This window comes from Sarcophilus harrisii, chromosome 6 (assembly GCF_902635505.1).
Source record: "Sarcophilus harrisii chromosome 6, mSarHar1.11, whole genome shotgun sequence".
Taxonomy (NCBI): domain Eukaryota; kingdom Metazoa; phylum Chordata; class Mammalia; order Dasyuromorphia; family Dasyuridae; genus Sarcophilus; species Sarcophilus harrisii.
In genome coordinates, this window is record NC_045431.1 from 177793016 (window position 1) to 177820094 (window position 27079).

Genomic DNA, 27079 nt, shown 5'->3' on the forward strand with positions numbered 1-27079 from the left:
CATTTCAGTTAAAAATATGAATTTAAAAGAATATGAATTTATAAAATACTTGAATTTATCCAAAATTACATGCATAGGTATTTAATTTCTAATAATCAGGGATAGCAGCAGAAACTTAAATATGGTAAAAGACTTTATCAACAATAAATACAAAGAATTTTTTTTTTAGTGCAAAGAGTGCAGAAGGATTTCTCAAACAAAGATAATAAAAGGCATCCTAATTTGTACAGAATCAGGCCCAGCTCTACGCAATGGATACAGTTAATCTCTACTACACAATACAACCATTAGGATGAAATGCCTGTTGCAAATCACATCTATTAAAATGTGCTTAATTGGGACTGTTCATTCTTCTCTTGGCAGTTCACGTGTTCAGGAAAATCTGCAGAGAGAAAAAAGCCCTAAAATTTACTTGAAATGAAACCTCAGACAATGAGACAAAAGGCAATTAAGCTCACTCTTGTAAAGATCCTTCTCCATCACCTCACAAGCACTCGCTGAATGTCCACTCAACAACGTTCTAAGCCTGTAGGCCATAAGAAGTATCCCAGAGATGGAAAGTGCCAATCGCATCCAAAGAGAGAACTATGGAGACTGACTGTGGATCAAAGCACAGTGCTTTCACCTTTTTGTTTGTTTTTCCTCTTTTGGTCTAATTTTTCTTATACAGCATGACAAATGTTGTGGACATTTGGAATCATGACAAAAATGGAAATATGTTCAAAAGGATTGAACATATTTAACCTATATCAGATTGTGTGCTGCCTTGGGGAGGGAGGAGGTAAGGGAAGAAGGGAGAAAAATTTAGAACACAAAAGTTTTACAAAAATAAATATTGAAAACGATCTTTACATGTAATTTGGGAAAATAAAACACTATTAGAAAAGAAAAAAGTTATAGTCCAGACGTGGATAATGAATATTTGACCACAAGGAGCATGTATCCAGCCACTAGTAAAGCCCTGCCAGCATCGGAAAGTGAGGAATGAAAAAAGTAACTCGGAACAGGAAGAAGGGTTTGGCCTGTATCCCAGCAGTCATGATGAGGAGGACAAGGTGGGCCTGGGACTGCTGTAGTGGAGGCAGAAGCCAGGGGAAGTGTGGGTGGATATGGGTGCGGGGAGTGTCTTGAGCTTGGCCAGGGGTAGTTTTCTTCATCCAAGTGTGAGAACAAAGAGAGAGGGCACTTGCCGTTGTCCAAGGCCTCTGAAAAAGCGCCCCCCTGCCCCCAGTAAATGGCCTCTTCCTACTCTCCCTGTCACTGCCCGGTACCCTGACAGGGCAGCACAGCAGAGTCTGGGACACAGCCAGCAGTGGGACGTTGGCTACAGGAAGAAATGCTTACCTAGAGGGGAGCGTGGAATTGGGTGTGTGTTGCTATTGCCTGCTGAAGCTTCTCCTCTTTGGCTCTGCGACAATGGCAAATCTAGAGGGAACATGGAGCGGGCCACCGATGTCTCTGCTATCCCAAATCCTGACATCTCAAAGCCTCCCAAGACCACAGCCCTCCCTCCCTGAAGCTGGAGAAGCTCCGAATGGGCCCCAAGCCCTGTGTGGGATGGTCACCCCTCCTCCTTCAACTCGCATGACACACAAACCCTTCTGAGCTTCATAGTCGGGAGGAGGTGGGGGTGGGGTGCCGAGGAGGGACCGGGCTTCTCTCCTAATCCCCAGTCTCGCCACACTTAGACCCCGGGTATCTGCCCAACAAGGACGGTTGCCCTTAGAGGATGGTCGGCGCCGCCCTAGGACGTACAGTTCTCTTTTCCATGAAGCTGCTGAGGAAATCATCTATTTCCATCTTGCCCTCCAGGAAATCCTCGGCAAGCGTGTCAGACTCCTCCTCGGCCTCGTGGGCAGCCACCTTCAGCCTGGCCTGGAGGGCGCTGGCACTGCAGCTCTGAAAGAGAAGAGCGTGGGGCCTCAGGCCCGGGCTGTGAGAGGCTGCAAAAGGACTGCCCGCTCTCTACGAGGCAGCAGGGTGGGAATCACGCGGCCCTCAGGGGTTGCAGCGACCACTGGCAATACGACCGGGATGTTTCCTCAAAGAGGAATGCAACAGAAGTCGTGTCTCACTTTGTGGGTACCAAGAATACAGTGCAGCATTGATTGCATGAGAACTGCAGACACACAGATATGAGCAGATAATCAGACCTGCCAAAGTGAGTTGTGTGTGTGCCAAGAAATCCATCCTTACATTGTACAGGCACAGAAAAAGCTCTGGCCTTTCCTTGCCCAGGTCATGCTGCCCTCCTGTCCTGACCCATATCACCATTCCTGTCTCCACCTCAGTGGTCACCCAGATGTTTCCCAAGCGGATCCCCTAACTTCTACAGCCTCTTACTCCCATCCCGCCTGCTCTAAGAGTGACCTTTCTGCAGTCTGTCTCCCACCAGGTCGTTCCCTGCATCCCAGGAACTTTAGCCCCACAAAGCCCAGACTTCCTTGCCCTGGCACTTGTTAGTTCTAACCCAGTTTTCTGAATTCACTTCCCTCCAGACAGCATCCACTCCATCCAGACCAGACCATGGGCAGGAGTCCTCTCTTGCCTCCATGCCTTTGCTATGCTCAGTCTTCCCTCACTGCTCACTCATCATCATTTAGCACCTAATACAGAGGTTTGGGGGCTAATATAGGGGATACCAGTCAATAGGAGCTGTCCATCATCTGCTGGGGAAATGTGCATACAGTAGAAGACTATTAAAAGTTAGGACATAAAATAATCTAGAAGAGGGAATAAACTTCTAAAAGCTACTTCTACTGAATTCAGCACCCACCTCCCCTCAGTGAAAAACCAAGTATGAAGTGGGGGTCCAAAGGACCTGGGGGAAGCTGGGCACGGCCTTCAAGTTGGGGGACTGGAAGAGAAGGAAGGATGCAGCACAGCCCACGGGCTACGGACCCACTCCTTTCCAACGACTTGCAGAGCCTTACTGCGGACCTCAGAACTTGCTCTTCCTCCCAAGACTGCTAGAGTCAGAGTAAGAGACGAGCCTCCTGCCCTCTCACGAGACACGAGATGAGAGAAACATAGAAGCCCCTCAGTCATTTCGTAGATGGCTCCCTAATCACCCTTAGCACTCCCTCTACAACACAGGCCCGTTGTTTTGTCTGTAGCTACCCTCCTGAAGGAGCTTTCTAAAGGCCTACATAGAGAAGGCCCAGCTGCAATACAACCCTCCTTCATTCAGCTGTATAAACTTTTGGCACCAAAAAGCCATTCTAGTTCTAACAAGGCCCCATATCCCAGAACCCATTCACTGCCTCGAATATTGATGAGAACAGAGGACAGGCCTATCCCTCCTCATCTATAAAACAGGAGGCTATAGTTCCTATAGAAAAATAAGTGGGAATTAGGGTGGACTTTTTGTGGAAGAATAACATGCTTATATAAGATAAGAAAGCATTGTTCAATGAAAAGAATGCTAGGTCTCAAGTCAGAGGTCCTGAATTCAAATGTTGTCTTGGACATTGATGATAATGACTCTCCTCATTAGTAAAATGGAAATAATAAAAAGGATAATTCATTGAAAAAAAAAAAAAAAAAACAGGAGGCTGAAGAGGCCACAGGGATCTCATCAAATTCCCTCTGTGCTTCCTCGAGTGGGGGTCCACAAGGAGAAGAGAGCCCCAAGATAGCCTCTGAAGATGGCAATGCCACGGGGGCAAACAGGATGTGAGAAGGGAGGACTCTCCAGGCCAGACTGGAAGGCTTGTATCACATTCTGGAGACTGAGAGGACCTCTGATGATCAGCAGCCAGATGTGCTGGGCCAAAGGAGGGCAGCCTGGAGGCACGGCTCAGCAGCTCATTCTCTGTGGTGGGGGGGGAGGCAAGTGCAGGCCACTGGGGTGGGGGGATGGGGGGGAGAGGAAAGGCAGAGCCAAGAACAGAAGTGCCAAAGAGCTGTTTGCAGGGAAGGATGACAGACTGTTCTGGATTCCTAAAGGATGTCTGGGTGGCACCCATATGCACATCTATGTGGACCCCAGAAGTCCGGCCAGATCACCAAGGGAAGCAGATACCGGAAGAGGGACTGGGACACAGACTTGGTGAATGCTCACACTATGCGAGTTTGGACAATGGCTAACAAGGTCCCATCAGGCAGGCAAGAGGAGAACAAAAAGCATCCCCAAATCCAAACAGAGCACAAGTGTTCAAGCAAATCAATAAAAGACTCAAGTGAACCTTACAATGGGATGGGACACGTATATGGCCAAATCCAAGCACACAATGCGGATAGAAGCTAACCTGGTAGGAAGGCATTACAGGCTGGTGGGAGGAGGCAAAAGGCCCCATACAGAAGATAGCTTTTGAGCTAAGGGATTGCTGAGGCTTGTTGGGACAGAATGGGTCTACTTTCTCCAGAAGAAGCAGGGCACCTTTGCTCTCTCGGGTCCCTCCCAAATCTAAAGCCAGCACCTCACAGCGGCCTTTTGCTCACTACAGTTCAGGGCTCCCGTTGGCAGTTTCAATACTGAAGACCTTGGTATCAGGCTGTTCCACATCATGGAGCTGCTGCAACAAGCCTTGTAGCCAGCCAACAAGTCAGGCAGACCCCCAGCAAAGGCCCACTGAAACTCTGCCTCCTAAGAAACACAGTGGGGCTGTCATAGTCCCAGGCTAAAGAAATCCTTTCTGTTGATAAGGAAGGCCATAATGGGACCAAAGGTCCTGAAGTTAGCTAATTTAACCAAAAAGTTACATAAAAATATCAAGAGATAGTCATACCTCGCTAAGCTCGTGCTGCCTCTGCATCTTCTTTTCAAAACCCGATTTCATCTGAGTGAGCAGTTCATACTAAGGAAGAGCAAAAAAAGTGTGTTGAGCTTTTTCTGGTCCTCTCCTCATTTCTTTCTTCATGAAAAAAAAAAAAAATATATCAATGCACTGACCTTCTCTAGGACTGTCTGCCTTTTGGCTTCCAGGCTGGGCTCTAAAAGAAGATTTTTTCCTGCAAAATTAACCCAAAGTTTAGCCAGTATTAAACGCACTTCTTGGGAAGCTGAGTGCTGGTAAAGGCCAGACTTACGGGCAAGGTCTTCGATGCTCTTTACCAAGTCGTCCTTGTCAGTAATGACCTGTTTCAGCTGGGGCAGAGTTGAAAACTGCTCTAGGAATGCTTCTTCGTGTTCATTCATATCTGTTAACTGCGACAGGCTGGGAGCACATAGGGAAAACCAACACTGGGTAAGTGAATCAGCCTCCCCTTCCTTCCCTTCTCCTCTCCTCTCCTAGCAGCTGCCTAGGGCAGTGGTTCCTGTCTCTCAGATCATTCTGAGGTCTGCTCTCATCTCCCACTCTCTCCCCTGCTCTCTGAATTTTCATGCCATTGCTCTCTTGGACTGTTCCTCCCCAATCTTATCCACCTCTTATTTCTCTCCCCCAAAGTTCTAGGTACTCCTCTCTCTCTCTCATTTTGTTCTTTCCAGGTGACAAATTTAATCATCTTTCCTTAATTCTCTTTTGTTCTCCCTTCTGCAGACTCAGGGTGCTGCATACCATATTTGTCCCTTCACATTATCATCTGTGGGTCCTCAAGGCATTGCTCCCTGCCACTTCTTCTTCTATCTCTTTTTGCTCATCAACTACAGGGCTTCCCCAAGGCTCTGCCTGAAGCTGCTTTCTCTTTTACTATGTTCTTATCAGGTACCATGGATTCCACCTGTCTCTATGTAGCTAATTTTTAGATGGCCACAGTCGGCTCCAGCCTCTCCTAAACTCTAGCCCCACATCACCAAAAGCCTACTGAAGTCCTACAGCCAGCTCAGACTCAATATGCCCAAAAGAAGTCCCATTACATGTTTTCACCTAAGACCGGGGGGAAGGGAGCCATGGGAGATTTGATGCTGTAGTTGTTCAGTCATGATTTCATTTGGGGTTTCCTTGGCAAAGGTGCTAGAGTAGTCTGCCATTTTCTTCTCCAGCTTATTTTACAGATGAGGAAACTGAGGCAAACAGGATTACATGATTTGCCCAGGATCCCACAACCACTAAGTGTGTGAAGCTGGATTGAAACTCATGAAAGAGTTTTCCTCACCCCAGGCCCAACAGTCTATTGCCGCATCACTTATCTACCCCTGGAGGAGAGACAAAAGAAAGTTGGACACTGGAGCCTGAAACAGTGAGTAGAGAAGAGAGGGCTGATAGTACTGCCCAGCACCAGTGGGGGCCCAGGGAGGTTGCCTAACACCTGTTGCTAGTGTACCAGTCAGAACAGTCACACACTTTCTCCACCTTCACTCAGCCAGCACAGGGTAGAAGTGAAGGCGACAAGTGGTGGGGAGCATCCAAGGCAGAGAGCTGGCTGGGGACAGGGAATGGACGGTGGAGTACCACTGATTCATCAAGGAGTCAAAATGGGGGAGAGAGTGGCTAGTGCGAGGGAGAGGCCTGACAATGTAGGTGAAAAAAGTGTTATATTAAACAAAGGCAGAGAAGAGGCAAAAGGCCAAGAGATCAGTCACATAAGAGGATTTCTGAATTCCTAAACATGAAAGTGGTGCCTTTGTGGAAGCAGAAAAGCCAAAGGGACGGCTGTCTATGTGGGGCTGAGGTAGAGTGAAGAAAACTCTGGGAGCCACCTAAGTCGTTAGTACTTGAGTCAAGTCTTCACAAGAAGAAAGGACAGCTCTCAGGATTCTGAGAGCATGAATCTCCAAGAGGGTAGGGGAGAGCTTACTGAGGGATGGAGACAGGGGAACTTGGAAGTAAGGAAGGGCAACAAGGAACATTTCAACTCCTCACTTCAACAATGAATAGAAGAGAGGGGGACAAGGTGTCAGGAAGTAATTAGGAGGTGGAGGGAGAGGAGGCGCGAGTTAGATTTCAGTAAAAGTTATAGGATGGAAGGAATAGTAGAGAAAAAAAATTTAGGTTCCAGTTAAGTTTGTTGTCTACAGAACAAGTACTCCAAAGGGCCCAGTGAAAGGGCTAAGTTGTGTTTGACTAAGACCTTGAGGGGATGGGAATAAGGAATCAGGTGGTAGGGCAATGGATGCTAATCTACAGGAACTTGGAATCACCGGCATACGGAGGGTAAGACTAGATATGAGAATGTTCATCGTTGGATATGAGAAGGTACCATGTAGGTCATAAATTAATAGAAATATAAGTACTAAATTGCATAGCCTCTAAGAATTTAAAAAAGGAAAATTAAACAAAAAGAGCAAAATCTAACCAAAAAAAGGAAACAAACAAGAAATAGTTTAGGGCCTGAAAAGAACTTTAGAAAAGGTACCTATCAGATCTCTGACATTTAATTGAGAACAGAAAAGAATTACTTATTTCTCAGCTGTGCATGGTACTTTTATAGAAATAGGTTCTCTCTTAGGGTATAAGAGCCTCACAAATACAGAAAAGCAAAATTAAATGCATCCTTTTTTACTGACTACAATTCAAGAAAATTTATATTCAGCAGAGAGCAATTACAGAAACAAAAAGCCAACCAGAAAACCAAAATAAAAATTCTGTAAGTCACAAAATTAAAAACTTAAAAAAAAAAAAAATTTATACACAGATTTTTTTTTTTGGGGGGGTGGATAGAGGGGAGAATATATAAGAGAACATAGAACATTTTACATTATCAGACTTATGAACAGGAGAATTTATGAATAAACAAGAGCAGTACGAGATCTAATTACATGAAAATGTTTTTGTACAAATAAAATCAATGTGGCCAAGATCAGAAAAGCAGAAAAATTGGGAAAATTTTTCAAGACTCTCTCTGATGAAGAGATCTCATCTCAAATAAATATGGCCAAAGAATATGAACAGATAGTTTTTCAATGAATTAATCAAAATGATAGCTAAAAAACTCTACATCATTACTGATCAGAGAAATACAAAAAACAACTTTGAGATATCTTTTCACATCTATTATACTGGCTAAAATAAAAAATGAGGAAAACAAATGTTCAAGGGGAGGCAGAAAAATTGGGTCATTAATACACTATTGGTGAAACTTTAATCCAACCATTTTGGAGAGCAATCTGGAATCACTCCCAGAGAGTTATAAAACTGACTATATCCTTTCACCCAGAAATTCCCAAGGTGATCAGGAAGAAAGGGGAAAAAAAAAATTACAGATTCTAAAATATTTATAGCATCTCTTTGTGGTGGCAAAAAATTGGAAGTTGAGATTCCCATTGACTGGGGAATGGCTAAACAAGCTGTGATATATGATCAAGATAGAATACTACTGCTCTGTAAGAAATGAGTTGAATGTGGAATTATTGTACATGTATAATCCATATCATACTGCTTGCTGTCTTGGAGGGAAAAAAAAATTTGGAATTCAAAAAGTGAATGGTGAAAACTATCTTTACATGAATTGGAAAAAATAAAACACTATTAAGTGAGGGGAGAAAAAAACAAAATGAGCCGATTAATTTTATTAACATGGACTTATGTAAAATACTGAAAAATAAAGTGAGCAGGATCATGGGAATGTTGTATACAGTAACAGCAATATAAGTTTTTCTGAGCACTACACTCAAATCAAGTATAAAAGACCTAGTAAGGAAGATGCTATCCAACTCCAGAGAAAGAAATTATAAAAACAGAAGTATGTATATAAATCTGCATCAAAGAGTGGCCTTCTCTAGCGTGTGGTGGATAGGGAAAGAGAGAGGGAGAAAAAGTTATAAACTAGCCAAATCAGAAGAATAAAAAAAAATTTAACCCAATTAGAGGAAAAGAAATTGAAGAAGTCATAAATTAACTATCAGAGAACCCTCCCCCTGCTCCCCAACAGATGGGTTTACTGGCAAATTATAGCAAACCAAAGGAAAATTAATTCTATTATTAAATAAGCTGTTTGCAAAACTCAGAAAATAATACTAACAAATTCCTTTTGTGGTGGTCTTATTTCCTAAATAATAGTGAGACCAAAAAGAAAACTACTAGGATGGATTTTATACCAGGAATAATGGCTCAAAATTAGCCAAATTATCAACAATAAAATAACACTTATTAAGAAATACAGAAAAGGCTTCTGATGAAAAACAAAACTTATTTCTGTAAACACTGTAAACAAACATTAAAACTATACACTAGGAAATGATTTTTCCTTAATAGAGTAAATAGTATCTGTCTAAAACCCAAGCCAATATTATGTGTATTACTAACTGGCTGATAAACTTGAGGCTTTTCTAGGGTAATGTCCCAATGTCCTTTCCCCATTATTATTTGATAGAGTGGTAGTTATGCTGGCTACAGCAATATTGGAACACTGGATATGACACTGGATCTGGAGTCACAAAGACCCAAATTCCAATTTGCCGTCAGATAGTTACTAGTTGTACGACCTTGGACAAATCAGCTACAAGACTCAGTTTTCTCATCTGTAAAATGAGAATATGATAGCATTTACCTTAAGGAGTACTTGTTAGAATCAAATGAGATAATTAATTGCACAGTGCCTGGCACATACTAAGTGCTATATAAAACATCAACTATTATTAACAGTAGTAAGAAAAATAAACTGAGAAATAAAATTAAGCACAGGAAAGGCCAACCAATTATAACTTTTTTTCCTGTAGAACAATAATTTCCACAAAGTTGAGGTATGTAAAAATCTAAAAATTATATAAAAATTTTATAGTTTACCAACAAAACTAAGCAGGTAGAAGAAAAAAATTACATGCAAAGTAATGACATTACATAAAATAGAAAGGAATCCCTGACAAACACAAACAGGACTCTACATACAAATTTATATAAAGATAATTGTAAATAGCATAATCTCTTAACTTGTCCAAGCCAATAATAAAAATGACAACGCTAAATTAACTCCCATATTCAGTGCTATATCAAACTACCAAAGGATTAATTTAAAGAGAGGGAAAATAGTAATAAAATTCAGCTGTAGGAACAATTCACAATCTTAAAGTAAATAATTTAAAAAAGTGGAAAGGAAGGGGGCCCAGCAGGACTACATTTCAAGCCGTATTTCAAAGCTGTAATTATATCCAAGTTCTACAGGATTGCTTAAAAAAAAAAAAGGTCACTACAGAACAGATTAGATACTACACAGCAATTAACAAATATAGAAGCAGTGTTCAATAAACCCAAAGACCCCAACCCTTGAGGAAGGTGAAAGCCAGAAAGCCACCTGCTAGGTCCCTTCCCCCCCAGCATAGGATGCCTAGCTATGGCAGTTGCTGTCTGCTTGGCTTTCCTGCCTCAGAATTCTCTCCTCCTTCCCCCCAAATGGCACTCTCCCAGCTGCCAAGTCTGCTTGTATCACCCTTCAGTCCAAATGCCAGCAGCTTCTAGTTACCTCTAGGATCAAAAAGAAAACCCTGTTTGGTTTTTAAAGGCCTGCCTTCACAGTTTTCATGGATATCCATGAATGCTATGATCGAGTGACTTGCTGCTCCTCACACAAGAGGATCTGTCCTCGGCTCTGACTGATCCTCTACTGTTTACCTCTATCTTCTCTTCAAATCTCAGAGAAAGCTGCAGCTTCTGCAAGTGCTTTCCTTTCTGGGGCCCCTTAATACAAGAGGGCCTTCCCTCTTGTGTAATACCCAATTTATCCCTATAGAGATCTTTCCTATTACATCAGAGCTCCTTAAAGACAGGGACGAATCCAGCCTTTCTTTGGACCCAACATACAGCATTTAGTACACAGACACTGAAAAGCATTCTGACTTGGTCTATACCTGATTTCTGCTAATTCATACTAAACTAACAAATTACACCATAAGACCATATAAAAAGTCACATTAAAAACAAGTCGGAGGAACAAGAAAACAAATCACTTAACCTTCCTGGGATCCAGTTTCTTCACCTATAAACTTGGGGAATTTGGTTAGATGGCCTGAGATCCCTATATATGGCTATAATCTTCTGTCCCCCAGACCAGAATGATCCCCTTAGCATTTCTTTCCTCCTTTTAAACCTCCCAATTCCCTTCGAGGCTATCGGTGAGATCATAACCTCCTACATGAAACCTGGTCTTCATACCTATTAATTCTCCAAAGTAAAAAATCAGTCTTTATTTATTTTGTACCCGGTATCTATGTTGTGTCGCCCTAAGAAGTTTCTTGGGAAGCTCATACCTCACTCTCCTTTCTACACTGTATGGTTCAACAGAACTGGGGGTGGGGGGTGGGGGTGGGGGTATCTTTGCTATTGCTCAAAGGCTACTCCATCTCTCTTTTCTGTGTCTTTTGTTGTCATTCTCTAGACCATACTTTGAGAACCACTGGTCTGAGGATATGAATAATTGAGGTATAATATGAGGTAATTTTCAGAGAAAAATCCAAGCTATCAATACTCATGAAAAAATGTTCTAAATCACTAATAAGAAAAGCAAATTAAAACCACTGTGAGGTACCTTATACCTATCAGATTGACAAAAAAGGAAAATGACAAAGGCTAGAGGGGATGAGGAAAAATAGGTACATTAAAAAACATTCTGAAGAACAATTTGAAACTATGACATAAAAACTGCATAGCCTTTGACCCAGTCTGTACCCCCAAGTACACTACTTTGATAGTTTACTAAGTCTGTACCCCAAAGAAATCAAAGGAAAAGGAAAAGGACCTATATGTACAAAAATATTTATAGCAGCTCTTTTGTAGTGGCAAAGAACTGGAAATTGAGAGGATGCCCATCAATTGGAAAACAGCTGAACAAGTTGTAGCATACGAGTGTGATAGAATATTTTTGTGCTATGAGAAATGACCAAGGGAATGGTTTCAGAAAACCCTCTAAAGACTTAAATGAGTTGATGCAGAGTAAAGTGAACAGAACCAAGAAAAACTGCAGAGACTGTCTTCTTATTAATCATATCCCCCCCCCCCCCCCCCCCCCCCCCCCAGTGCTTAGCCTAGCACCTGGCATGTCACAGGCACTTAATGTTCACTGGATGTTCTGCCAACCACTGGTTAATGCTCCCAATGCAGAGGACTTTTTACATGTTCCATACACGTACATGCGTATACATGCACATGCTATGCGTCTCCCTTGGCAGACTGTAATACCCCAGAGCATACACAAGATTGGCACACCGTTAAGCAGGGGTACTCCAAAAGGATATAGGCATTGACTTACAGGTACTGCTTCAGGTATCTTTGAAAGCCTAGCAATCAATAATGCCTGACGCAAAGATATTCAATGAATTATTGTGGATTAATAGTGAAAATTGGAGATGTGTCCTTTTAAAAATTCAACTCAATCTTTTAAATGGATTCCATTTAATGTCCACATTTCTACTATAAAAATAAAAAACTAATTCTTTACAACTTTCTACTTGTTGACCTTTAGAAGTTATAAGCCATGTAATGATTCAAGAAGAAAGATAAAAACAGCCTAAGCAAGAGCCTTTCCAAGTCAAATCATGAGGAATGACCAAGTAACAGACTAATAATCTCTTTCAGATAATAAGCTAACTTCTTCAGCAACAACTTCCTTGTGCCTTAGAGACAAATTTTTTTTTATTCTTATCCAACTTATAGGGATGTTACCACCAAAATGAAAGACAGAAATTGAGCTTTATAGATGAAAGAAATTAACTCATAAATACTGTAATTTATAAAATAATCAACTGCAAACAGATTAAGGGAATCTTTTCTTTTTCCCCACAAAGTAAACATTTCAGAACATTCATTCATTTTATGATGATGTGCATTCAAGACCAAAAACATTCCAGGGCCTTCTTGATAAAAGTCATGATCATGCAAAAAAGATGGGCCTAACAATCCATCCGAGGAAAACTTTATTAAAAAAAAAAAAAAAAACAACCTATTATATAGATTAAGCTATCTGTTTAAATAGCCAGTCAAGAAGTCAGGAAACACATGTTTGGTTCAGGAACTGGGCAAAGAGTAGGAGGACTAGAACTGGACAGAAGGAAAAGATTTGAAAAAACATGGCACAATCCAGCACTACCTCAAAATGAGCCTCAGCACTAAACTTTGATTTTTTTGGCTACAAATGTTCTTTTGCCCAATCTCAGTCCTTAGTCTTCACTTCATTCTCTCATCAGATTCCTCCTGATCATCTCCCCCTTCCTCCTACCCTCTCCTTATGATTCTAATCCAAGATGTTGGACACTCTTTACTTCTCCCTTCTGTATTTTCTCTCAGCTGCAAACTGAATCACTTCTGTCCACAGCTACTCCCAGATCACCATCACCAAATGGCTTTGGATGTTTTGGACAATGTCCAAGGTGGGATCCCCTGTTGTCTCTGTGCCCTGCCATCACACAGTAAGTTTCCCTCAAAATCTATTTCTGGGAATAGAAATCTATCATTCCTGGAAAATACCTGGTAATCAATTCCTCCCTGGGTCCACTCAATATTGCTCACCATAACTCCCCTGACCACCAGTCCAGTTTCTGTTGTCTTCCCCTAATAGGATGCAAACTACTTGAAGGCAAGGATTGCACTGTCTTTTAAATATGTAACTCCTGCAATTAATGTACTGTGCCAGTCCAACATTAAATACTTATTCTACTCATATGCCAATTCATAAATATATCAAATTTAACATAACCGAGAAAGAATTGTCTCCTCCCGACCCTCCTAAACCATTCTACTTTCTTCCAGAATTTCCTATTTCTGATCAGTGAACCATCTTCCCAGTTACCCAGGCTTGAAACATCAGTGTCCTCCTTAACTTCTCATTATTCCTTACTCTGTATGTTCATTTGGGTGCTACAGCCCATCATTTTTAGTTTCACCCCAACCATCTCTCTAAACACTTCTCATCACTCTTCATCTGGACAACTGCAATGGTTTCTTCCCTCCCCCCACCCTCAGTACAGCTTCCAAAGTGACAGACCTTCAGCAAGGACCCCACCAGGTCACTCCCGGGCACAGTGAACTCCAAACTCTTGAATGTGGCTAGTCCGCCTGTATGCAGCATTTAATGCCCTTCACGTGACCCTGGCCCCATTTCTGTGTTCTGGTGGGACCATACATGACCCCCCTTCACATATTCTTGGTATGGCCAAACCAGGGCTCGCTGCTTTTTATATCCATGACACTCCACATGCTTTCTAGTTTCTTCCAAAGCCAGGCCCAGTTCCTATAAGACACCTTTCTTGATTTCTCCAGTGGCTACTGATTCTCTACAATTGCCCATGTTTAATTTATATATACTTGTATATACTAGGCCCCAGAGCTAGCACTATAAGTGTGTAAATGGCTACATGCTGCTGTAAAGTCGTGTCTATCAGGTCATAGTCCTGCCTCACTCATGACAAATTTGTTTTGTATTAATATACGGCATGATGACTAATGAGATGTCCAAGAATTTACCTGAGCTCTGAGAGTTCTGGAAACGTGTCAGGGATATCGGGCATCTTGTAACCACATCCGTTTTGGCCTGTCTGAAGAAGATTACAATGTAGTTAAAGACAAGCTGGCGTAGAAAGGCTGAAGCCCCTGTGAATCCTCTCCACTCCATTTCCTTATCCTCATCCTGACCACGTATTCAAAGCTGTAACACCAATTCTGACTGAACCCCACAGGACAAGTGTGACCAAAAGGGTGCGAGCCTTTTCAGACAGACCTTTTTTTGGTGGAATTGATCTTAGTCCATGCCATCCCTCAACCCAGATTCTGAAGCAGTGGGGCCCCACTCCAGGATATGGAACCCCGGAGCCTGATATGCAAGTGCGACCCTCTTCCTGACATTCTGAGTAGCTTTTGCCATCAGGACAGCAACTGCCAGTCTGAGAACATCTTGGGGCCAACACATTGTCAAGGGAAAAGTTTGGGAATTCTTTTTGTCCCCAGTGGATGAAAGAGTCAGACAAAGATACCTACCAGCAACGGGGCATCTATGGTGGGAACAGGCAATGGCAGACTGGAGAGGAAACTATAGGAGGGAGCAGCAGGTTTGGGTGTAGAATAACTTGAGGCTGGAGAAACTGTGTCAGGAACTGGGACAGAAGCCATGGGTCTGTTTGCTTCTTGTGGAGAATATGAGGGAAGAAATGGAAAACCCTGAGCAGCATAAGGAGGCATTCCTGCTGGGCCACCATATAGGCTGAAGGGAAGCAAGACACAAGTAGGTTAGAATTTAGGAAGAAATCAACCAGACCATTCCTGAAAATTAGACACCAGCATAATGGGATCAAAAAACCAGGGCAGGCTCTCAAGAGACATTTTAGTTAAAGTAAACAAATCCATTTAAACAATTACAAATTACCACATAATTTTTGTCTCAGAAATATGAAATGACTAAATTTCTTGATAACATGATATTCTAAATAAAAATTGGATTACACACTTAAAAATGATTCTCAGAAGATAAAAAAGTTCTCATAATTTGGGAAGTGATGAGCTATTGAGATAAGCTGGATTTTCAAAAAGCATAAGTCTACCAAAACCCCGAAATTGTTAGAGACAATACTTTTTTTTGTACTTACTATGCAAATGGTGAACTGGGAGCCAAAACTGGAGGATTCTTCCAAAACTCATCCAAGAGACTCTGAACAATTTTTCCAAGGTCTGAGTGCATGGTAAACTGAAAACCGAGTGTAACAATATTTTAGGGTATTCATAAAATCTTTTTGAAAAATCAAGCAGGGCTTACCAGAGTTCAGCCAACCAAATACCTGAAGTACCTTAAGATCTAAGAATCCCCATTTCTTTAGGGCAGGGGTTTCTACTATGACAAAAAACATAACTCTCTAATACTGAGTTTTCCAGACTGTGATGGTCAAAAACTTGACAACTCCCCAACCCCCCCACTCTGCAGTCTTGCCAGTCAGATCCCTGTATGACAGACCTCTATGACCATTCATACATTTAGGCTTGTAGGCCTGTTCCTTCATGGCCTGATCTTTAAGAATGCAGGGTCACCTCCACGGCCCAAGGAGGTACGAAAGCAAATGACAGGCCCCAAAATGCAAACCCATACTTGTACTCTGATTCCTCTAGATATACATACAAGTTGTGGGGTCCAAAGTGGCCAGTGCTGCGGACCAGAAGTAGGCAGGCCACAACTCACAGATTGTGTTTTAAAGTGGGTCTGCCAGCCAATTGGTTGGGAGTCAGATATGCCATTGAAAATTGAGTGGGAATGCATCACAGAGCTCAAAAAGAATTATTCAACTATATTTCCAGTGACTCCAAGGTTCAGGAGTTAACTTTAAAGGTAGCTATACTCAAGGCACAGCTCCTTAAGTTAGCTGTGCAGGAAGGTACATGAAAAATTATAATTAGGGACCACCTGATTCCAGTCCCTCCAGTCTCTCAGACCCAGAGGTGCAGGAGAGAATCATCTGCCACTATTGAACTGTTGAAAGAAAGCAAGCCACTGCACATGAGCCCTATCTGAATGTTACTGTATCAGAGCAGAGATAATACCCAACAGAAGCCTTCCAAAACACAAATGCAACATTTCAAACATATTTCAGGTCAATTACTACTTAGCAGGACTTCCCTATTTATTTGGATTAACCAATACTGTATACCTACATTGTTTACTAATGGACAGGTAACGTACACTCCATGTTTGTCCATTAAATGATGTCGTATTGGAGGGTAAACACTGATCACTGGTTTTTCCTGAGGAAACTGAGGAGGAAGGAAGCTAGGGGGGTGAACAGAAGAAAAAGACATGGTAAGTCCTACATTCAACACACAGTCCTCCTAGAGGTAGGCAATGAAAATTCAGGGTCAGGATTGCCATGCCAGGAGTCAGGTTCAAGGGTGCAACTGGAGCCCAGAGAGCTCAGCCAGTTCCACTGATTTCCCTGATGAGGAAACCGAGGCCCCCAGAGGTCAGCGGCTTGCTCAAGGTCACACATTTCCATGGCAGTGCTAGACTGTCCAGACCCAAGAGGTCTGCCGTTTGCCAAGGCATTTTACTAATGTTTCAATGTATCAAAAAAAAAAACAAAACGGAAAAAGGTCAAAGTTTGGCCAAATTGATCCTATCGTCAAACCTTTGATCTTTGACAAAGAACAGAAGGGAAAGAGAGCCTGGGCCCAAGAAGCTCTAGTGAACTTTTCTTTGCAGATACAGAAGTGGAGGAGAGGGCAAGGCAGACCTCAGATTCTTGTCTTGTTTTACTTTTCCCTTGTGAAAAAGCTATGGGTTTGGAGTAGGGTTTTGCTCCGTGTTGTGTACATTTATTTATTTGATGACTATAAAACTTATTACTAAATTTAAGGAATGTGTGGTTTTACTGCCTTCAAATATGTCCAACAGTCAACCCCATCTGATTTAACAGCAAATGCTGACCTGGTGGTCCACTGTAGGATGGGGGGGGGGGGGAGGTGTCCTTAAGCCCAGGGTCTAAGACTCTCTCCCCCCACCCCCCTTTAAATTTGATGCTTGTATCTCTAATTGCCATTTCCTTGGAAACCATGAGAACTTCTTGTATGCATTTACAAACACAATTCTGACAGGAGGTCCCTAGGCTACCTCCCCAGGCAATGGCTAAGGGCCCTGGCCTCAATCAGCTTTCTTGGTCCTCTAGTGCTTGCCTCTCTGTGCTCTAGGCACGTAATAAAATACTGGTGAGGTGCAGGCCCAGTCACTCAATACTATGCAGCAAGGCCCAAATATGCAATGGCTCCTAATGCTCTTGGAGGTTGTTGGAAGGATTTTCCAGCAAGTATTAAAAAAAACAAAACAAAACAAAAAAAAAAGTCATGTCTGTCTCAAGATGACCAGCTTTTACTTTCACTGCTGTTCCCCACATACCATAGGGTAGCTAGTCTAATAACCTTTAGAAATAAGGACACATACAAAAAATGAAGACAGCCACGTCAGCTGTAGAATGAGGGCTGCACTTGATGACCTCTGGCTTTCTCAGGACACATATCCATATACTGGGGAGATGGAAATCCCATTGACCACACCTCTCATTTCTCCTATACTTCTAGTGGATATTCTGAAAAAGACAATACAACTGGCCACCACTCCAAAAGTCTGAGGATGAAAGAAAATATCCATCTCCTAAGGAGTACAAATTAGGAAAAGATTTATTTTTTGACACAGCCAATGAGGGAATTTGTGTTGCTCAGCTATACATGCGTGTCTCTAACAGAGGTTTTGCTTTTCTTGCCTTCTCAATGTGGGAGAGGAAATGAAGGGAAGTAGAAAGGGAAGCAGACTTTTGTTGACTGAAAAAAAAAATTGTTTAGAAAAAGGGTATCTCTAAGAATTGTCTGCCACATCTCCTGCCCCCAGCCCACACCAACTCTCCCTTCCAATACTTCCAATACTTGGCAATACAGTCAGTGATTCATTCCCCAGTGCCGTTTCCTATACCATTTTTTCTTTGTAGTTGGCTAGATTTATGATGAGTTTTGCTCTACAATCTTCCCTTCTCCCACCTTTTGAGCTGACTACATTCCCTACCTTATATCCAGACGATTCTCAAATCTTACCCTCACTAACTTGTTGGAATGGTTAGACACTGCTTGACCCACCTTTCCTCTAGGCTCCTCCTCCTGCCACTTAGCTTCACGACAAGGCTTTCTTCTACCTCTCACCCTATTTCTATCCCCCCCCCCCACTTTTTTTTTTTTTTTTTTTTTTTTTTTTACTGAGGAACATGCCCCTGCCAGGCTAAGTTCCTTCCAGGACTTCCTTCCTAGGGATGGATCCAGGCTGATCATACTTTATTCCCTCTTCTTATCTCAGTTTTTGACTATGCCCTGTGCCATCATGTCCCCATTCAGGTATCCTCTAAGTGGCTTTTGTGGTATTGTCTTTCCTTATTAGAATATAAGCTCCTTGAGAACAGGGATTGTCTTTCATTTTGCTTATATATGTACCCTTAGGGCTTAGCACTGTGCCAGCCACATAATAAGTACTTAACAAATGATTGTTGCCTGCTCCTTTTAATCTAACTATCCTGATTCTTCTTGGCCCTCCTTCCAGTGTGAGACTGTCCCCCAAGGCTCAAGCCTCTTTCCTCCCCTTTGTGACCAACAGTCAACTCCAGTCCCAAAGCCATCCCGAGCAAAAGGCCACACAATTTCCAGCTTTCTGATGGTTATTCCCATCTGCATGACTTGCACATACCTCTGACTCAGTATCTTATAAACAGAATCTTTCTTTTATCCCCAATTATTTGGCTACTAAATGACCACACTTACAGTTGCTTTGTCCCCACATTGGAGTTCAATCCTTATCCCTCTCAACCCATCTATTCCATCTGACACTGTTGACCACACTCTCCTTCTGCCTGTCTGACCACTTCTTCTCAGAGAGCCTCTCTTGAAGTCAGAAAAACTTGAATTCAAATTCGTCAGTCAATAAACACTCATTAAGCACTTATTATGTGCCAAATACTGTGCTAAATGCTGGAGAAACAGAAAGAGGCAACAGTCTAATAGGGGATATAACAAGCAAACAAACTATATGCAGAATAAATAGGAAATAATTAATAGAAAGAAGGCACTGTCATTAAGAGGGAATGGGGAAGTAAGCTGGATTTCAATAGGGACTTAAAGGAAGTCTGGGAGGTCAGTAGTCAGAATAGGAAGAGGGAGAGTAGGTGCAGCCAAAGAGAATGCCCAGAGGTGAGAGATGGAAGATCTTGTTCCAACAGCCAGGATATCTGTGTCATTAGATGGAAAAGTTGAGGAGTAAAAGTTAAGGAGACTGGATTAGAAGAAGGTGATTAGGTGGTAATGGGCTCTGAATACCAAATAGGGAATTTTTTATTTGACCCTGGAAATAACAGGCAGTTTAATGAGTAAGGGGGCAACGTGATCAGACATATGTTTTATGAAAGTCACTTTGGTGGCTGAATAGAGGATGATGGACTGGAATGGGAAAATTCCTGAGGCAGGCAGTGATGCCCCCTCTCCTCTATTCCACCCCAGCCACTGCAACAATCCAGATATGAGGTGATAAGGGCCTGTACCAAGGGTAACAGTGTCAGAGTAGAGAAGGGGATATATGCCAAGAAATGCTGAAAAGGTAGACTAGAAGGGCCTTGGTAACAGCTTGGATCTGGGAGGTGAGAGAAATGAAGAATCCAACATGATTCCTAGGTTGAGTGTCCAAGGGACTGGAAGGATAGTACAGCCTTGAACAATAATAGGGAAGGTGGTTTGAAAGGGTGGGATGGGGAAAGAGGTTGTTAGAGAGAAAGACATCAAATTTTGTTTTGGACATGTTGAGTTTTAGATGTCTGAGAATGCCTGAAAGCAATTGGACATGCTGATAGGTAGATTTGACAATGAGCAGAGATGGTTATTAAATCCATGAGAGCTGATGAGCTCACCAAGACTCAGAATAGAAACCTAGGGTTAGCCAAAACGAACAGGAATGTCCTAAATAAATATCCAGCTACAGAGAAGTAAGAGAACCCAAAAGCCTACAGAAGACCATCAAGGAGAAGAGGCTGCTTAGCAATGTCCAAGGCTGCACAAAGGTCAAAGAGAATGAGCATAGAGAAGAAAGCACTAGGTCTCACAATGAAATCAGCAGTGACTCCAGAGAGCAGAGGCACAGAAATGACAAAGGCAGAGGACAGACCATGAGAGGGTGAGGAGAGAAGGAAAGCAGATAGTGAGGGAGGGCATGCTTGATGGCCTTGTTGAAGAGCTGAAATCCCACTTACCAGGTATGTGACCATGGACAAGTAACTTCCTCTCCAGAGCCTCCATTTCCTCATCTGCAAAATGGGGATAATACCCATAGTACCTACCTCACAAGGCTGCTATTGTTCAAATAAGTTCACAATATGTAAAACACTTTGTGACCTATAAATGTCATCAAAAGTCCCATAAGAAAAACTGAGTATTAGCAGAAATCAACAATTAAGGGGAAAACAGCATTGCAAGAAAAATAAAATGGAAAATATAGCAGATTACTTACATATTAATGTTAATCGTAAGGTTGTTTACTGTGAATGGTAATCTGTACTCCACATCTTTCTGTATTTCAGCTATGCTGTTGAAGTAAATAAAAAGTAAAAAAAAAAACAAAACCAGTATTAGAAAGGAACAAAATCCCAATAGCTTGCCATCAACCAATTCTGAAACCAACGTAATTTTATTATCATCCAGCTCCCTAGGTTAGTCACAAGATTCAGATGAAAGACCAACCCTTGGCTAATGTCTAGGAAAAAAATAAGTCTAGTATCCAAGCTATTCTCCTTCTTTAACCACTTTTTAACTATAACCTCATCTATGAGGGGAAAAAAAAAAAAGGAAATTGGAGCTACAGGACAGGATCTTCTCAATAAAGCTAAGACACCCTCTCTTAGATATTTACAACCTATTTCACTTTTAACAATATGTTCCAAATTTCCTCAGAAATTAAAATTAAGCTGAGAAGCCTAGGGTTTGCATACTCTATCCTCTCCCTCTTTTTTGGTAGGAGGGGAAAAAAAAGGGTGTGTGTGTGTGTGTGTGTGTCCTCCAACCAAGCAGACCCTTCTCCTATTCTCTCTTTTCCCCACAACTAACCATTCCTGAACTGCTTGGTATCTCCCCCAGGTCATTCTGATGTTGTGGTTCTCTTTTTAGCACTGCCATATATTCATTGGCTACCAGTTCTTGCTTCTACCTTCTCTTAAAGATCTCATGTGGTTGGGACGTTTACTGGGCAGCCGCAATGGTCTCTTCTGATCATTCACTTTCTTCCTTCCTCAGGGAAGGCATTCTTCTGGTTTTTCAGTCTGTCTTGATCATATCCCATCCCTTTGTAACTGATTTTCTGATAATAATTTTAGTTCAGAGGATCCTGCCTACTCTCCCCTGAACACTTTGAAACTTATTCTCCCAAATCTGGGAGGAGATTGAAGGAATGTGAACTGTCTAGGCATCCAGCTAGAGAAGAGCAGAGGGAAGGCCAGAACATCAGCCGAGGACACAAGGCAAAGGAACTCTATTTTCTCAAGGGTATGGGTCAAAAACCTTTGAGAAGATGGGAAAGGAAAGGTATGACAAGAAAACCTTGAAGGGAGAAATCTGGCATAATCACTATGGGGCAAGAGATGGGACTGCTCTGATGCAGAGGGCAGAGATTAAAAAATGTCAATCTGTAAATAGGGAACCCAGGTGGTTTTTACAACAACTATTAGTTTCTATTTGGGAGACCTTATCTATATTTAGTTACTGGAGGTAAAGTGAGGCAGGTAACCTTGCAGTCATCCCTTACTCCCTTATTTAAATTCAATTCACTTACACGTCACAGCATTACCTCCCTGATGTCATGGTCTTCTTCAAAAACAAAAGACAAACAACCCAACAATCTCTGAGTAGAACTGCCCTGCTGAGGACCCAACTGGAATTGGTCAGTTGGGAAACTTGTTCTTTTCATCTTTCCTCCTCCCGTCCACATAAGTATCTTTATCTGCAGTTGCTCTAAAAACACTTTTTTTTTTTTGTGATGGTTGAACTCTCCCAAAATATTCTGAGGTTTACTGACTAGACTTCCTTCTTAAAGACCAAGCCTTAAACCAAAACCAGTCAGACTCTCATAGACTGGCCAATAATAGATCCCAGCCACCCCAAGTGTTCACTGTTTGAGTCCTGAATGACTCAGAGTGAATGTAAATAGCAAACATTTCTGTTTTGGTCAGAAACTGAGTCTTCCCCTCCCAGATTTACTTAGATTTTTTTTTTTTTTTTTAACTGAGAAAGAGCCATCCTAAGCTTCAATAGCTATGTAGGCCAAATCACTGAATGGGTATGGAGACCAGTTTTAAAGACTTTAGCTTAAAAAGCCAGTCTCCCACAGCATCCAGGACCATCTCTGATCATCCTACACTCTGGCACAGGACTCAGGTGGCTCAGGAAAAAAAATTGAGACAGGTGATCTTGTGTAGCCCTCCCTCACTTAAATTCAATTCACCTTGTAAGTCACAGCATTACATCCCTGATGACAACTAACCAACAACATTCTATTTACTTTGCTGTTTCTGAGTTCTGGTATAAGAGTCTTCAAGTAGGGATCATTTTACTTTCCTCAGTTTCCTAGGTGTTAGTATAGCAGGAGAGGAGGAGTACAGGGAAGATTAATTTCTAAACAGATGTAATTCAACCATATAAAACCACTTATCTCCAACCACTTACATTAAGTAATATAGTATTTAAAACCAACTTCCCCTCCATTCTCTCTCTAAAATCTCATCCCTCCCACAGCTTATTAATGACACAGAGCTGCAAAGCCTCTAGACTCCTTTGTGCTCCAATTCTCCATGGCCAACCACCTTCTGGACAAGATAGGTGTCTCCCACTCTACATGATTACACCAGAGTGCCTTACTCTCCCTTACTGTGAACTCTACTTCCTGTCAAGGGAATACCAGAGTCCCAGGCACTCAGGGTGACAAACTCTATACCAGGGGTCCTCAAACTATGGCCAGTGGGCCAGATTTGGCAACTGAGGACGTTTATCCCCCTCACCCAGGGCTATAAATTTTCTTTATTTAAAGGCCCACAAAACAAAGTTTTGGTTTTTACTATAGTCCAGTCCTCCAACAATCTGAGGGACAGTGAACTGGGCCCCTATTTAAAAAGTTTGAGGACCCCTGCTCTATACCATCCTCTATAACCCACTTGCCCACTACCTAAATCTGCTGCCACATCTTGTTTCCACTTTTACAGTATCCTTAGGAAAAGCCCCCCTTCCTCAAGTTACAGTACAATCCTGGTTCAACACTTGTCTTGCTTTGCCTTCCCTGTTGAGAGTCCTTGAAGTCAGGCTCTATGCTGAGGTCCTAGAGCACAGGCTCTATGTTTTCTTACATTTGCACTCCCAGCATCTGACATATATACTCAGTGCTTAACAAATGCCAGTTCCCTCCCTCAACCTTCCTCCTCTTTAGTGTCACATCATTCTACTTGCCAATCTCTCAGCAGCCAAAATGTTCTGATCCTGTCACCCCACTGCTCAATCATTTCATATGGATACCTATTGCCAATAAGATTAAAAAAAAAAAAACTTTGGGGTGGAGAAGGAAAAATTTCAGGCTCCTCCTCAGCCTCCTCCAATGGCAGCTCAGAAAATCCCGGAGGCACTGATAAAGCAGATGTTACACCAGACTTAAAATTTTTTTTAAGCAAACATACCAAAAGGCAAAAGACACTCTAAAAGACTGTATATTTCAAAGCAGCCAGGTGATACAGTGGATAGAGCACCAGCCCTGAAGTCAAGAGGACCTAAGTTCAAATCTGGCCTCAAGACGCTTAACACTTCCTAGTCATGTGACCCTAGGCAAGTCACTTAACCCCAACTGCTTCAGAAAAAAAAAAAAAAAAAAAAAAGGACTGAGACTGTATTCAATGATGTAACTACTCTTTAAAACATTTCCAAGATTTTCCTTTTGCCTTCCCAGCCAGCTGATACATTCCCCCCCCCCCAAAAAAAAAAATCAAGTGCCAAATATGGTCCACAGACCATCCCTAACCTCAAGGAAATTATATTCTAATTAGGGAGGCACATACGCATGTGTACATATACATATGTCAAATGATTTCAAGTTTGTTTTGGAAGGAAAGACAAGTGGGAAAAAAAAAATCAGACAAGGAGGACAAATTTTGAAGAAAATCAGATTCCACAATGCAGAAGGGAGAGCATTACAGATATGGCTCATAGATATCTCAGTCTATGAGAAAACCCTCAGAGATGCATGGAGGGTTCCATGTGAGAGACAATAAGGTCACTAAGGTCAGACACCAACAACTGAGGAGAGTAACCCCTAAGAAGACTGCAAGGGTAGGAAAAAGCCAAGATATGAAAAACTTCCAAAGCCAGAGAAGTCCACTTTGTACTGGAGCAAACTAATTAAGGGGCAACAGGGTCAGCCTTGGGCTTCAGGAACATCTTTTTATGGTTCTGTAGAGAATGGAGACAAGGGGATCAAAGTATGGCAGCTGTAGTCGCCCACACAAAAAGTGATGAGTGTCTCAAGTGATGTGGCGGCTATGTGTATCTACAAAGAAAGGATAGAAGCTAAAATGCTGTGAAGACAGAAATGGTGGATTGGCTGCAAGGACAAGAATGAGGACTCTAGGGCACCACCCAAGGCTACTAATGTGCAAGGATGTGGTGCTCTAAAAAAAAGTAACAGGGAAATTCAGGAAAGGGATAGGTGTGGGAGGAAAGAGAATTTTGGACATGCTGGACTTGGAAAGCCAAGTGTAGGAGCTGTCCAACAGGTTGCTTGGGGACTGAAGCTAAGGAGACGGAAAGAGGCAGCCATCAGCATCACCTGTGGGAGCTGGTGAGATCACTGTGAGTGAGGAGGCAGAAAGGGTCCAGAACTCTGAGGCACACCCATGGGTGTGACATGGATGTGGATACAGTGAGGAAACTGAACAAGAGAAATGGGTCAGGCAAGTAAAGAAGGTGGGAAAGCTGTGTCATCCAGATCACCCCACATGGATAGTGAGTGATTAATAGGGGCAAGAGACCATCCCACTGAGAAGAGGCTGGAGCACCAGTCAGGTTGCAAGCCAGTTGAACAAACACAGGGGGATGCAGAGGCACAGGGAGGGGAGACGGAGTTCAAAAGCTCTTCTGAAGCAGGCTGGAGGGAGGAGCCCACAGCTTGTGGGTGTGGTAGGCCCAGGGAAGCCTGATCCAGCATCAGGGTACAAGAAATGGGTAGTTGGGAATGGCCTGGGCATAGGAGCTGGTCTGAGTAAAAGAAGCCATCTCTCCCCTAGAGAGCAAAGGAAGGAAGCAGGCTTGACTTAAGAGCCACATCTTGTTCTGGTTACATAGTCAGGTTATTTACTTGACCAGACTTCTCCCCAAATGACCAGAGAGGTGGTTTCCAAAAGGCACATTCCCATCCAAAGCACCAAACTGTAGGGAGGATCCAAGAGATGAAGCGGAGATCTTATAGAGGGGTCACAGAGAGGATCGGGGTGGGCAATCCAAGGTGCAGGATCCAAAGCCGGCCCACGCCGGCAGCCTGCCCAGTCTTCCTTTCTGTGGCCTTTGACACTGAGCACCTCCGACCCCCCTACAACGAAAGCTGGCCGCCTCCCTCACCGGAGACGGAGAGTGGGACCTGAGACTCCGGAGGCCCGAGCCTGTGTGGCCCGCTTCCCTCCCTACAAATCACGGAAACGACAGCACCGCTTTCACGCGGCCTAAGAGATATCTGTGGGGACCGTGTTCCAAGCCTTGCTCACGACACTATGAAACCCCAGCTCTTTGTACTGACCCAAAAAGCAGCTTGAAGCTGAGAGTTGTATCAGAAGCAACGTGTAAGAAAGCGAGGCTCTCTCGTTCCCGGGCTGCTTTATTCAGAAAGAAGCCCTGGCGCTTCCACAAGCCAGAGCGCCGGTGTGAGAAGCTCGGGAACCCCCTAGTGGCCAACCCGGGGCCGGCCCTGGAGGGAGAGGGAGACCCTGGAGAGCAAGCCCGGGGCTGAGCCGAAAGGCCCCGGGACAGGGAGCCGGAGCCTCCCATTTCTCAGAGGGGGACACTAAGGCAGACACCGGAAGTCCCTGGTTCTCTGGCTCCCCCGGGATCTCGCCCCGAAGCCCGACCTCGCCTGACATATGTGGAGACTGAGGCACGGCTCCCCCCCTCCCAGGAACTCGGCGCTCCTCCGCGAGGGAAGGCCGCCCCGGTGCACAGGGGGCCCCGCGGGAGCGAGTGCGCCCGGGATCCCGGCAGGGGCGGAGAGAAAAGGGCGGAAGGGGCTCCGAGAGCCGCCCGCTCCCCCGCAGGCCTGCCCCAGCCCCGGGGCTTCCCCGAACCTCGCTCCGGGCTTCACACGGGGTCCGCGCCCCCCCCCCTGCGCGGTCCGGGCCTCACCTGGCGTGCGCGGCGCGCAGGGACTCGATGAGCCGCTGCTTTTGCTGCTGGAGGCTGGTGAGGCCCCCCGCTCCGCCCCCGCCGCCCCCCGCGCCCCCGCCTCCGGCCGCGGGCGACGCGCCGCTCTTGCTCAGCGGGAAGAGCCAGCTCATGCCTGGGCCGAGGCCCCGCGAGCTCGGGCGGGCGGCTGCCGGGGCCGCCGGGGCATGTCAGGCCGCGGGGCTCGCTCGCTCGCTCGCTCGAGGCCCGCCGGCCCCTCGATCGGTCAGGGAGGGGGCCGCCTTTCGCGCCTGCGCCGCAGCACTCCCAACTTTGTGCGCCTGTGCTCCGTAGCTCCGGCGAAGAAGCGCCGCTTGCGCCTG

At 43.7% G+C, this 27079-nt stretch overlaps 1 protein-coding gene across 3 annotated transcripts; it reads right to left on the reverse strand.

Moving 5' to 3' along the window:
* Nucleotides 1-65: 65 nt before the first annotated feature.
* VPS37A (VPS37A subunit of ESCRT-I) lies at nt 66-27078 on the reverse strand. Of its 3 annotated transcripts, none has more exons than XM_031942476.1 (12): nt 26718-27078; nt 20812-20886; nt 16443-16557; nt 15389-15486; nt 14784-15006; nt 14274-14344; nt 5032-5159; nt 4895-4953; nt 4731-4799; nt 1756-1899; nt 1345-1425; nt 66-382 (listed from the first exon to the last, which is right to left on the reverse strand). In XM_031942476.1, exons 1-11 carry the CDS (start codon nt 26867-26869, stop codon nt 1345-1347), a joined length of 1215 nt encoding a protein of 404 aa, XP_031798336.1. In that variant the 5' UTR covers nt 26870-27078; the 3' UTR covers nt 66-382. The 3 variants fall into 3 exon arrangements, with proteins under 3 accessions (XP_031798336.1, XP_031798337.1, XP_031798338.1); XM_031942477.1 differs by lacking the exon at nt 26718-27078 and adding an exon at nt 20555-20608; XM_031942478.1 differs by lacking the exons at nt 20812-20886; nt 26718-27078 and adding an exon at nt 17722-17866.
* Between the last annotated feature and the right edge of the window lies 1 nt (nt 27079).